Below are 13250 nucleotides of genomic sequence, written 5' to 3' on the forward strand. Positions count from 1 at the left end.
ACCACGCTCAGCCTGAAGAAACCACATGTCACATGCCCTCAATCAAAGGTTTTGCGGGTCTATTGGAGACTTCGTCACCCAAGAAATGATGTTCACTGGGGCGCCACAGTGAATAAACAGTATTCTCTGTATTCCTGTGGTGTAAGTCCGCAAAACACTCCTGGAGACAGCTGTGGAAATACAGGATCCCGGTTTGGAGGGTAAGAACTACATTACCCAAAAGGCAGGCGTGGAATAGCAGGATGTTGAGCCAATAAAAACTCAGAGAAGCCTTGCCTTTGCGCTCCACTGTGGGGCGGGACTTCCGTGGCTTTCCGAGCCTGGCGTTTCTGTGCTCTCAGTTTCATTATTACGTGGTCAGTATCTTCTGATCAGAATGTCGAGCGTGGAAGGTGCCAGAGTGCCGGTCACCTCAGTAGAGGTGAGGGACAGCGACGCTGTTCGCGTGTCTGGTGCCAGGGCTGAGACAGGTACTCCAACAACAGCGACACCCCCGTGGCCCGCCGCTCCCGCCCTGCTCCGCCCACGGAGTCCGGCGGCGGCTGCCGCCGAGCGGAGGCGCCCCGCTGAGGTGAGTACGCGTCCCCCTGGCCTTCTGTCCTCAGCCCGCCGAGCCCTGCAGCCCGGGTGCGGGGCGCCTGTCGTGCTCTGCATCTAGGCCCCGGCCTCCGGGCCGTGAGGCACTGGTAGGTGACACATCGTGTGACGTGGTGGGGACGGTGACGGGCTGAGGGGCCGACGGCGGTGTTCTCGTTAAACCTCCAACGTGCCGGGGGCGATCCTGCCCTGGACGTTTCTAAAATTTCCCATGTCAGACAGACAACCTTCAGGTCCTTGGCTGGCCCAGGAAGGTTTGAAGGACAAATCGTTGTGAGACTAAAGCAAGTTTTATTCTGGTAGAAGAAAAGGAGGCCAGTGTGAGCGCCACTGTGGAGGAAGCAAAACGTGTGCCTCTGAGTGGACTCGGGCCAACCAGAGAGACAAGAGCGAGTGCTGAGAGCATTCTCGGGACTTTATCTGCTTTCCAGGGTGGGGACTTCTGTCTCCAAGCTTTGTGGTGTCAGGTTCTGAGTGTGCCTTCTTGGTTGGGAGGGGTCCTTGTAGTTTCCATCCGTGATTGACGCAGGGGCTTCCTGCCTTTTGCTGTTTCCCTTTGTTGGTGCCCAGAGGTAGGGGCTCCCGGGAGAGGACCTGGGCTCCTAGTCCTCCCTCCCCTGTCAGGATTTTTGCCTTTTTTCTGACCTGCCTCCGTTATAGTGGACCATTCTGACATATCAAAGCCTCCTCTGGAAACCATATGCTAAATTTATGGGTGATTTCAGGGAGATAGATGCTTGTGGTGTCTAACAAGGGGTAGCAGAGCTGAGGGAGTGAATCAGGATGTGAAGATGTAAAGGAGGTAGAGGTCACACTGTGTGCACAGCTAGAGGAAGTGGTCCTGGTCCTAGAATTGATGGTCCTGGGTACCTGGTGTGGGGATTTAAGGGTGATGCATAAGCCCATGGTTGACTGTGTCTTCGCATAAGCTGGGAGACTCAGTGGAATTGCTGGGCCTGAGGGATGGAGACCTTCAGGTCTGGACCTGAGCATAGATGCTAATCGTCTGCTGCATATCCTATCTTTGGTATTGTTGCTGAGGCAGTAAGAGTGTTGAATGAGACTGTAATGAGACAGGAGGCAGCACTGGGGCTAAGGTCTGGTGTCTTCTCTGAACTGGGGGTCCTGGAGGGGTGTGGGTGTGGGTAAACTTTATTTATTTATTTTTAAAGATTTTATTTATTTATTTTTAGAGAGGGAAGGGAGGGAGAAAGAGAGAGAGAGAGAAACATCAATGTGCGGTTGCTGGGGGCCGTGGGCCTGCAACCCAGGCATGTGCCCTGACTGGGAATCAAACCTGCGACACTTTGGTTCACAGCCTGCGCCCAATCCACTGAGCTACGCCAGCCAGGCTTGGTAAACTTTATATGGAGTAGAATTAGGGGGTTTCTCAGACAGATTGTTTCTGATTCATTTGTATTAATTTTGACAGGATGTTGTGACCTTTGAGGATGTCACGGTATATTTCTCCAGGACAGAATGGCGCCTCCTTGATGAAGCTCAGAGACTTCTGTACCTTGATGTGATGCTGGAGAACTTTGCTCTTATATCTTCGCTGGGTAAGACACTCAGTTGTACTGTACTCTTCTTTGGCATGTGTGCACCCCCTTTCTTCAGGCTTGTAGTTACCTCTTCTATTCTATGTTCTAAGGGTCCTGAACTGACTTGAACCCAGGAGGCAATGGGCAACAGTGGCTTGTCTTGAGCTCACCCCTGATCCTGTCTCCAGAGATCCTTCTTTTTGTGTCATTGTCTCAAATTTTAATAAACTAACCCTCACTTTAAAAAAAAAAGCGGGGGGGGACCTACTGTTCTTCAGTGAGCTGGACTAGGCTTTCTATTTCCATGCTCTTCATTACTCAGATGTTGCTCTGTCCTCATATGTGGACTGTGTACACTGTTAGCCTCCCCAGTTTTCTGCGTAGAACCTGGATTTGGCGGGACTGGCTTATTTGTACTGCCCCCTACTCTCCCTGCTGCCCCAATACCTGCTGTACTAAGCTCTCATAGAAAAATATTTGAGGTCATCAGTGTTGCCAGAAGCCTAACAGATTTCACATTGATAGGTAAGGAAAAGTATTTTTTATCTTCCTGTGGATTATATATTTATATTTGTATTTATATTTATATTTATCCGAGGATGTTTATTGACTGTTAGAGAGAGAGAGTAAGGCAGTGAGAAAGAGAAACATCAGTGTGACAGGAAAGCATCAAAGCATCTATCAGTCACCTCCCATTCTCACCCCAGCTTGAAATTAAATCCACAAACTTACTGTACTGGACAACTCTCCAGCTAACAGAGCCACCCTGCCAAGGCTGGATAAAATATTTTATATATGTTTATTAGTTCTGTTTTGTCTAAAGGGTAGCAAAGTTAAATAATCCTTTATTGCTTTTGAACAGGATGATCTACCCATTGTTGAAAGGAGAATATTTTGTTGTCTAGTACTGCTGCATCACATTTCCTGCCTTCATCTCATATTGTCCTGATGTACTTAAGTGCTCTGTGGTTGGGTGCATAGTAATTAAAATTGTTATTTTCTTAATGAATTCTCTCATTTATCATTTTAGGTTGAACTTTTGTCTTGTGGCAGTCTTTGAGCTTGTCTTTTTTGTCTGATAGAATTTTCCATACTCCTGCTCGATTTGGTATTATTTGTATAGACTATTTTTACATCTCCTTACTTTCACCAGATTTGTCCATAAACATTCAGTGAGTCTGTTGGAGGCAGCATGTGTTGTGTCTTGGGGGCGGGGCGGGGGGGGGCGGGTGGTTAATAAAAAAGAAGCCCAGCCAGGCCTCAAATTATTTTTTTAGTTATTTATTTTTTATAAATGTGAAAATTTTAAAGTTGACATACATTATTATGTTAGTTTCATGTGTGTACCCCAATGACTAGACATTATGTAACTTATTAAGTAATCATCCGGATAAATCCCACACCCATCTGAACCCATACATAGTTATTAGAATATTGCTAAGTGTATTCCCTGGGCTATACTTTACATCCCCATGACTATTCTGTAACTGCCTATTTGTACTTCTTAATCTCTTCACCCTTTTCACACATCATGATAATTTTTATAAGCATTTATTTGAGCCAAACTGATGTCAATGGCCAAAAAGCAAAATCTCAAATGCAATTGTGCCTTTTGTTTTTTTAATCCGTTCAGCCACTTTATGTCTCTTGATTGGAAAATTTGTTGAAAGACCTATTATGGCCACTTTGTTACTGTTTTCTGCCTCTTTTGTAGTTCCTTATTTGTGTTCCACTCTTGCTTTTTTGTGTGTGATTTAATCCTTTTCTATAGTGGTATGCCTTGATTCCTTTCACTTTTGTGTACCCATTATATAGGATTGTGCTTGTGGTTTCCATTAGACTTCCATAAAGCAATTCATACTCTTGACATATTATTGTAACCTAAAAAAAGCTTTAGTTGCATGCAAAAATTCTACCCTTGACTCTCTGCCACAACCCCTTATATGTTTTAATGTCACAGTTCATATCTTTATATGTTATATATCCACAAATTATTGTCACCATTGTTATTCTTAATATACTTTGTTTTTATCCTATATAATAAAATTAAATAAAGTACACTCCACCTATGAACTGTTTTAGTATTGGGAACTTGACGACATTTCCAGCCTTATCAAAGAGTTTTACACTTTGCTACATTTTCCTGTTTCTGTGTACTATGCTTTTATTTCAGCTCAAAGAACTTCTTTTGGCATTTCTAGTAAATTAAGGTGAGTGGAAATTAACTTCTTCAGTTTTTGCCTTTCTGGGAAATTTTTTCTTGTTATTTCTGAGGAAGAGGTTTTCTGGTTTAAGTATTGGTGGTGTGCAGATGTTTTCTTTTAGTGTTTTGAATATATGATTTGACATTCTCTTAGCCTGCAAGGTTTCTTCAGAGAACTCTACTGATAGTCCTATAGGAGTGTTGTCCTGTATATGAGGGGTTTCTGTTCTGTTTGGTCTTTCAAAGTTCTCTTTGCCTTTGATTTTTTTAAGACTTTATTTCTTTATTTTTAGAGAGAGTGGAAGGGAAGGAGAAAGAGAGGGAGAGAAACATCAATGTGTGTTTGCCTCTTGTGCACCCCCACTGGGGGCCTGGTCTGAAATCCAGGCATGTGCCCTGACTTGGAATCAAACCGGCCACCCTTTGGTTCGCAGGCCTGTGCTCAATCCACTGAGCTACACCAATCCACTGAGCTACACCAGCCAGGGCTGATTTTTTTTTAAGATTTTATTTATTTATTTTTATAGAGGGAGAGAAACATCAATGTGTGGTTGCCTTTCAAAGGCCCCCTACTGGGGGCCTGGCTTGCATCCCAGGCATGTGCCCTGACTGGGAATCGAACCAGTGACCCTTTGGTTCATAGGCTAGCACTCAGTCCACTGAGCCACACCAGCCAGGGCTGCTTTTGATTTTTGACATTTTTATTATTATAATGTGCCTTTCTGAAGTCCTGTTTGCTTGAATCTGTACAGGGACCTCTGGGGATTATAAACATAGTTATTTACATTTCTTTTTCATTTTTGAAGTCAATCTTTAGTTAATTTTTTAAAATAAAATTTTATTCCTCTCCTTCCCCCATTTTTTTCTCTGTCTCTCTTTTTCATTCTTTTTTACCTCTTCTGGGACTCCCATAATTCAGATATAGGTTGTTTCTGTGGAGTTCCAAAATTCATCTAGGCTGCCTACATTCCTTTTTTATTTGTTTCAATTTTCTTTTCACTGACATGTAAAAGAAACAGCAATCGGTTGCCTCTCACACACCCCAACTAGGGACCTGGCCTGCAACCCAGGCATGCACCCTGACCTGGAAAGGAACTAGCGACCCCTCAATTCACAGGCCAGTGCTCCCCCAGTAAGCCACACCAGCCTCAGCCACTCCTTTTTAAAAATTTTTCTCTAACGTGGATGATTTCATATAACCTGTCTCTGAGATGATCTATTTTACTCCTCCATCTTGTCTAAATTTAAAACTGTGTTTGCATTTTTTATTTTATTCATTGTATTCTTCAACTCCAAATGTCTGTTTCATTCTTTTTTAAAAGATTTTATTTCTTTATTTTTAGAGAGAGGGGAAGGGAGGGAGAAAGAGAGGAAGAGAAACATCAATGTGTGGTTGCCTCTCATGTACCCCTAACTAGGGACCTGGCCCGCAACCCAGGCATATGCCCTGACTGGGAATCAACTGGTGACCCTTTGCTTTGCAGGCCTGCTCTCAATCCACTGGGCCACCCAGCCAGGTGTTTCATTCTTTTTTATGATTTTTGCCTCTCTGAACCCTATGTTTTGTTCCTATATTTGTTTATTCATTATGTTGAATTCCATGTGTATTTTCTTGTACCTCAGTGAGGTTTTTAAAAATTATTATTTGCATGTTTGTCTGGCAGTGTGTATACCTCCATTTGTTGGTAGTTAATTTTAAAATTATGATGTTTCTTTTGTGATTTTTTCCCCTTATTTCTTTTTGCTTAGTGTGATGGCTGAAGATTGGGTGAAACACTTACCTTTTAAGACCTTGTGGACCAAGTCTGTTAGAGTAGCAGTTTTTATTTTAAAACTTTATTTATTTATTAATTTTTTTCAAGAGAAGTTTAGGGAGGGAGAAAAACATCAGTGTGCCTAAGAAACATCAGTTGGTTGCATCTCATACACCCTAATTTGGGGTCTTGCCTGCAATGCAGGCATGTGCCAGGAGCTGGATTTCAGTGGGCAACATTTCTGTTCACAGGCTGATGCTGAACCCACTGACAACACTAGCCAGGGTGAGATGTACTTTTATCGGCTTGTGGATACAAAGGTACTTAGTAGGTTCTGTGTTGTGTTTTGGGTGAAGACACATTTCATTTCTAATTTCCTTGCTGGCCCATCAGCTGAGGTCAGAGTAGTAAAAACTGTAGGCATTGCCTGTGGCCAGGGGAGTGGATGTGTAAGTGCTTAGCAATCTCCACTGCAGTCTTTGGTGGCAAAGATTGCTGGGGAAACACTGATGTTATTCTTTCATAAGTGATGTTGTGAGCAAGGGGATTCCTCTTGATATCCATGCTGACAAACTCTACAGGTTCCTTTAAGATTAAATCTGTGAAGAGTTTGCAGATATTACAGAGAATCCTAAAGTACTCCCTGACAAAGTTTGCACTGGTCTTCACAAAATGGCCACTAAGGTCCAAGGTAGCATAGTGGCTTGGAGAGGAAGCTCTCACCTTTCTTCTAAATCTAAACATCTTTGCTAACCCAGTCTCTCCTGCAATCGTCTGTGCAGTTCTTTGTTTTATGCTCCACTTCATGGTTTGTTGGAAAAAACTGGTGCCTTAAGCATTTGCCCTTTTTCTCAGTGGCTGCTTTTTATCATGGATAATTGTCTAATCAATGTTGAAGGGGGTTGAATATTTGTATTTCTTATTCTTCCATCTTGCTGTCATCACTCACATAGATCTTTTTCCTTTGAACTGTTTGTGCTGACTTGTGCTATGACAGAGCTGGTTATGCATCACTTCTGTTTTCTCTTACAAGTTGTATCATTAGTATTTGATGTGACTGCTCAACTCGGAGGGAAGTGGAAGAGTTCTTTGTGTAGCACAAGTGGGACAGGATTCTAGCCATGAAAGGATGGCGTCAGAGGGGCTCTGGTGTAGGTGAATGGCAGTCGAGGAGAATTTGATTCCAAGGTTTTGTTAAAATATAATGAGGAACCTGTTCTGTTTAACTGTATTTTGTCACCATTGCCAGTGGCCACACTTTAATCAACTTGTCCATTTCCAGTGTTGGCATACTGTCCGTTTGTTACTTTTAATAGTTGTCATTTCTACTCTGACTTCCAGCTGTGGATAATTTCAGTGTCTCTAACCTGTATATCACAACCATTTCTCTAAAGAATCTTTTTGGTGTGCTCTCCAACTCTGGTTAATGACTGTAGCACCATATGTGTGCACATGTCTCTGTACAAACCTTGCACAGCATCTGCTCTGCTGTGGTTTATTTTCATGGTTATGGGCACATTCACGTCCTCCACACAGCCTGACATCGCCAGCAGGAAGGATTTTGCAGGCAGCCATCTGCAGTGGAACAACCCTTAAACCTTGCCTCTGTTCCTGGTGGCCCGTCCTATCGTAGTGTGTCTTTCGATTACTGAATTCCTCATCATTTACTGACCTTACTGGCCTAGTAGGCAAAATAACTCCTTTCTCAGTGTCCATCTTGCTTGTCTTAGAAATTTTTCACATGGAATCATAACTAGATATGATGGATACAAATTTGTGATGAGAAAACCCCTTCCTTATAGTTCAGTATTTACTTTACCAGCGTTTGTTTCTGTTCAGGTTGCTGCTGTGGAGCAGAGAATGTGGAGGCACCCAGTGAACAAAAGTCGAAGAATCCAAAGGCAGCTTTGTCTTCCCAGAAGAGCCACCCCTGTGAGAGATGTGGGCCGGTCTTGAGAGACATTTTCCTTCTGGTTGACCAGCAGGGAACACAACACAGCTTGACCCTGCTGCAGTGTGGGGCATGTGCAAAACCATTTTATTTCAGTGCACAGAGTCACCAGCAGCAGGAACAGGACACAACACAGAATGGTTTCATAAGTAGTGTGGACAGTGTCTCACTTGGAAAGAGCTGCAATTCCCATATGACATGGAATCCTTGTACCTCTAGTCAGGTTGGAAAAGACTTCACTATCACCTCAGGACATCTTGAGCAACAGGATACTCACACCATGAACAGGGCAAACAAAATCTCTCAGTCTGGAATGACTTGTCAAAAGTCTGGAATGACAAGTACAAAATACTATTATAACCCAGGAGAATGCAAGGAAGCTTTTGGCTTTGACGACACACTTGTTGAAGATAAGAATGTCATTACAGGAGGACAGTGCTTTGTATGTTGTGAATGTGGGAAATCTTTTACCAATATCTCTGACCTCCATAACCATCAGAGAGTTCACATTCCAGAAAGGCCTTATGAGTGCAGTGAATGTGGGAAATCTTATACCTGGAGCTCTGCCCTCCGTAGACATCAGAGAGATCACATTGGAGAAAGGCCTTATGAATGTGGTGAATGTGGTAAATCTTTTCCCATAAGCTCTGCTCTTCGTAATCATCAGAGAGTTCACAGTGGAGAAAGGCCTTATGAGTGTAGTGAATGTGGTAAATCTTATACTAGTAGTTCTGACCTCCATAGACATCAGAGAGTTCACACTGGAGAAAGGCCTTATGAGTGTAGTGAATGTGGGAAATCATTTACCAGGAGCTCTAACCTTCATAAGCATCACAGAGTTCACACTGGAGAAAGGCCTTATGAGTGCAGTGAATGTGGAAAATCTTATACCAGGAGCTCTGCCCTTCGTAACCATCACAGACTTCACACTGGAGAAAGACCTTATGAGTGTGGTGAATGTGGGAAATCTTTTACCATTAGCTCTGTTCTTCGTAATCATCAGAGAGTTCACACTGGGGAAAGGCCTTATGAGTGCAGTGAGTGTGGAAAATCTTTTACTTGGAGCTCTGCCCTTTTTAACCATCAGAGAGTTCACACTGGAGAAAGGCCTTACGAGTGCAGCGATTGTTCAAAATCATTTCCCAGTAGCTCTCTTCTTCGTTATCATCAGAGAGTTCACTCTGGAGAAAGGCCTTACGAGTGTGGTGAATGTGGGAAATCTTTTTCTAGTAACTTTGCCCTTCGCTGTCATCAGAGAGTTCACACTGGAGAAAAGCCTTATGAATGCAGTGAATGTAAGAAATGTTTTAGACAAAGCTCTGCCCTTTTTCAGCACTATAGGGTTCATTCGGCAGAGAAACCTGTATGAGTATGGTTAATGTGGAAAAACATATGAGTAGCTCTGCCTTTTGTCATCATAGAGGAGTTCACACTGGATAAAGTGTTTTTAAGTGTAGTGAACTGGGGACATCTTTGACATGTGGCACTTGTCTCCATTAGCATCAGAGAGTTCACACAAAAGAAAGGCCCTATGTGTGCAGTGAATGTGGGTAATCTTTTATTTGTAGCATTAACTTTCATTGTCATCAGTGAGTTCACCCAGGAGAATGGCCTTATAGCTGTAGTGATACGGGATATTTTTTTAATCATTAACCTTTTTTTATTGTATGAAACTTCACACTGGAGGAAGGCCTTATGACTGCAGTGATTGTGGAAAATCCTTTATCTCTAGCATATGCCTCCATGTCATCAGGGAGTTGACACTGAGGAATGGCCTTATGTTCCAGTAAATGTGGGAAGTCTTTGTTGCTTCAGTAAATTCTATTATGAGAGAGTTTGCATCATAGAAATGCCATTTGAGTCCTTTCAATATGGAGAATCTTTTACCAGTAGCCATGGCCTTTGTTGTCATCAGAAAATTCACAATGATTCAGTTCTTATAAGTTAAGAAAATTTGGGAAATCTTGTATTTCTGGACATTCCCTTTGTATTTTATCAGAGGTGACAAATCTGATAGGTTTTATATATACATGCAATATGAGAAAATTTTTTTTAAGATTTTATTTATTTATTTTTAGAGAGGGAAGGGAGGGAGAAAGAGAGAGAGAGAAATATTAATGTGCGGTTGCTGGGGGCCGTGGCCTGCAACCCAGGCATGTTCCCTGACTGGGAATCGAACTTGGGATGCTTTGGTTCGCAGCCCGTGCTCAGTCCACTGAGCTATGCCAGCCAGGGCACAATATGAGAAAATTTTTTCTTGTAACACTAAAGTCCATTATATTCAGAGATTTCACCCTAGGTGAAGGCCTTAAGAGTACAGTGAATTCTTTTTCTATCATTTTTCTTTTCTTATCATCAGAGAGTTTACACAAAATTAGGCCTTATAGGGACATCAAATGTGGGAAATCTTTTACCTCGTAGTCATGGCCACCTTAATTACAATTCACGCTGGTTAAAGGCTTCAAGTATGACATGAACATGGGAAATATTTAGCCATAAGTCTGTACCCTTTTGACATTGGAGAGTTCTCATGGTGTAAATGGTTAGATTTTAGGAAGTGTATTTTTTTTTTCTGTGTAATGACACAGGAGAAAACTTTCTGAGGAAATGCCCATGCTTAATTTTGTATGTTCACAGTGTGGATATGTCTCAGAATTTTAATGTTTAAATTTTGAAGAACCTAACAAAGTACTATCTAAAGTAATTGTGCCTTTATGCATATTTAAGTCATGGTGTTTAAGGGTTTCATTATGACTCTAACAAAATCTTGATCTGTTTAATTTTTAGGAATTTTAGCTTTTGTATGTTCATCATGCTCTCTATGTTATTTTAGTTGCATTTCTCTAAACATTTATGCTGAGCATTTTTGCAGGTGTGTATATACTACTGATATGTTTTTAATAAATTATGTGTTGACATAATTTACCTATTTTTTATTAATTTGGGCTACTATCCTTCAACAAATGGGATAGTGAAACAGCAAAGACATATGTTATAATGTTACCCATTTTCACTCCTTAAATAACAAGTAATTTTTGCTTTATGGAATAATTGAGTTTTTTTGAAGGGGTATAATTGTTTCAATATTGTAATGTAATTCCAAAGTATTTGGATTTTTTGCTGTACAAAATGTAGTAGGTACATACCATATATGTTAAAGAATAATCTGCATTATTAACTCACTTCATCGCTTTTGTAATTTCAAACATTTAGTAATATAATAAAAGGCTTGCTTTTTAGTGTTGACCTATTTTTATGGTCTGTCATCTGGGGTTTGCTGGGCTGTAGCAGGTCTTGAAGGTGAACAGGTGGTGAGAGGATGAGTGGGTGTTAGTTGGGCCTCAAAACCCACCTGGAAGCCAAAAAGAAGAGATCAGTGATTAAGACTCCCTAGACCTTGAGCCATGCAACTGGCTTTTAAGTGTTAGATTTTTTTTTTTCTGACTAGGTATTTTTTAAGTATATTTTTTATTATGCTATTACGTTGTCCCATTTTTCTCTTCCCCTTTATAACCCTCCACCCACACCCGCCTTCCCTCCAACATTACCTGCGCCCCCCAGCTTAGTGCATGTCCATGCCTCATATGTATAGGTTCTTCGGCTCTTCCAAAGGCCTTGCATGCACACTTCCATTTCCTATACTATTTTTAACTCTCCCTGTCTACTTTGTACCCGCCAATTATGTTTCTTATTCCCTGTACCTTATCCTCCATTCTCTCCCCCCGCTTCCCGCCCCCCCGCCCAGCTGATATCCTTCCATGTAATCTACATTTCTGTTATTTTGTTCCTGTTCTAGTTGTTTGCTTAGTTTGTTTTTGGGTTTTTTTTAGATTCAGTTGTTGATAGTTGTGAGTTTGTTGTCATTTTATTGTTCATAGTTTTGATCTTTTTCTTAGATAAGCTTGGTGATGATGAATTCCTTTAACTTGACCTTATCTGGGAAGCACTTTATTTGCCCTTCTGAATGATAGCTGCTGGATAGGTTAATCTTGGATGTAGGTCCTTGCCTTTCATAACTTTGAATACTCCTTTCCAGCCCCTACTTGCTGGAAAGGTTTCTTTTAAGAAATCAGCTGATAGTCTTTTTTAAAAAAGATTTTATTTTATTTATTTTTAGAGGGGAAGGGAGAGAGATAGAGAGAGGGAGAGAAACATCAGTGTGTGGTTGCCTCTTGTGTGCTCCCTACTGGGGACCTGGTTTACAACCCAGGCTTGTGCCCTGACTGGGAATCAAACCAGTGACCCTTTGGTTTGCAGGCTGGTGTTCAATCCACTGGGCCACACTGTCAGAGCCCAATAAAGTATTTTTAATTATGGTATGCATATTTTAATTTGACCTAGTGGTCTTTCATATTTAATAGACTACAATATGCACTGGGGAGCAAACAAGTAGTATGAGTAGCTTTATTAGCATATTCATTTGGTTGGTCTGGAACTTTAAATGTAATTTCTAGGCTGAATTTCTGTAACTGCATATTTTTGATGTCTTCAGCTTGTACTTCCTTGTATGCAAAAAATGTATAATTACAGTGGAGGCATCTGAGCCCTGGCTGGCGTAGCTCAGTGGATTGAGCGCGGGCTGCGAAACAAAGAATCGAAGGTTCGATTCCCAGTCAGGGCACATGCCTGGATTGCAGGCCAGGTGAGAGGCAACCACACATTGATTCTCTCTCTCTCTTTCTCCTTCCCTTCTGCTCTCTAAAAATAAATAAATAAAATCTTTAAAAAAAAGTAGAGGCATCTGATCAAATCAGTATGGACTCCTGTTACACTGCTGCACAGGCAGAGCTGAGACTTCTGGGTTCCTCAGGCACAAATGCACTTAAGTATTAGTATATATGTTATTACATTAATTTTGCAAAGTATGTTCAACTGAGGCAGGATTGATAGGATTAGGGACTTGAGCAACCTCCCAAACCACATTCTGCTTGAAGGAGGCAGATTCCAGATGGCCTGAATCAAGAAGAGACCAGACACCTGGAGGTCAGAAAGAGCAGATCCTAAAGATATGCAAAACCAGCACTTTAAAAATTAAATAAATAAAAGGCCTTGCATGCACACCAGAGACTACCTTGCCTGAGAAATGATGTGCCCTGTGGGGTGATACAGCACACTTATTATTCTCAATGTATTCTTGGAGACTTAAGTCCACAAATCCACTCCCGGAGTCAGCTAGGAATATACAGGATCCCAGCTTGAAGTGT

The 13250-nt window shown here is 41.7% G+C and overlaps 1 protein-coding gene across 1 annotated transcript; it reads left to right on the plus strand.

Annotated features, from left to right (window-relative positions):
• The first annotated feature begins 328 nt into the window (after positions 1-328).
• On the plus strand, positions 329-11278 carry LOC123826820 (zinc finger protein 211-like). Its single transcript, XM_045850961.1, has 3 exons — positions 329-571; positions 2030-2156; positions 7935-11278. Exons 1-3 carry the CDS (start codon positions 377-379, stop codon positions 9413-9415), a joined length of 1803 nt encoding a protein of 600 aa, XP_045706917.1. The 5' UTR covers positions 329-376; the 3' UTR covers positions 9416-11278.
• Positions 11279-13250: the final 1972 nt, after the last annotated feature.

This window comes from Phyllostomus hastatus, unplaced genomic scaffold (genome assembly GCF_019186645.2).
Source record: "Phyllostomus hastatus isolate PE091 unplaced genomic scaffold, TTU_PhHast_1.1 phas_contig_133, whole genome shotgun sequence".
NCBI lineage: Eukaryota > Metazoa > Chordata > Mammalia > Chiroptera > Phyllostomidae > Phyllostomus > Phyllostomus hastatus.

Coding starts and splice junctions, on each gene's coding strand:
- LOC123826820 (XM_045850961.1), top strand. CDS start 377: ATGTCGAGCGTGGAAGGTGCCAGAGTGCCGGTCACCTCAGTAGAGGTG. Junction 572..2,029: donor AGCGGAGGCGCCCCGCTGAG/GTGAGTACGCGT, acceptor TAATTTTGACAG/GATGTTGTGACCTTTGAGGA. Junction 2,157..7,934: donor TGCTCTTATATCTTCGCTGG/GTAAGACACTCA, acceptor GTTTCTGTTCAG/GTTGCTGCTGTGGAGCAGAG.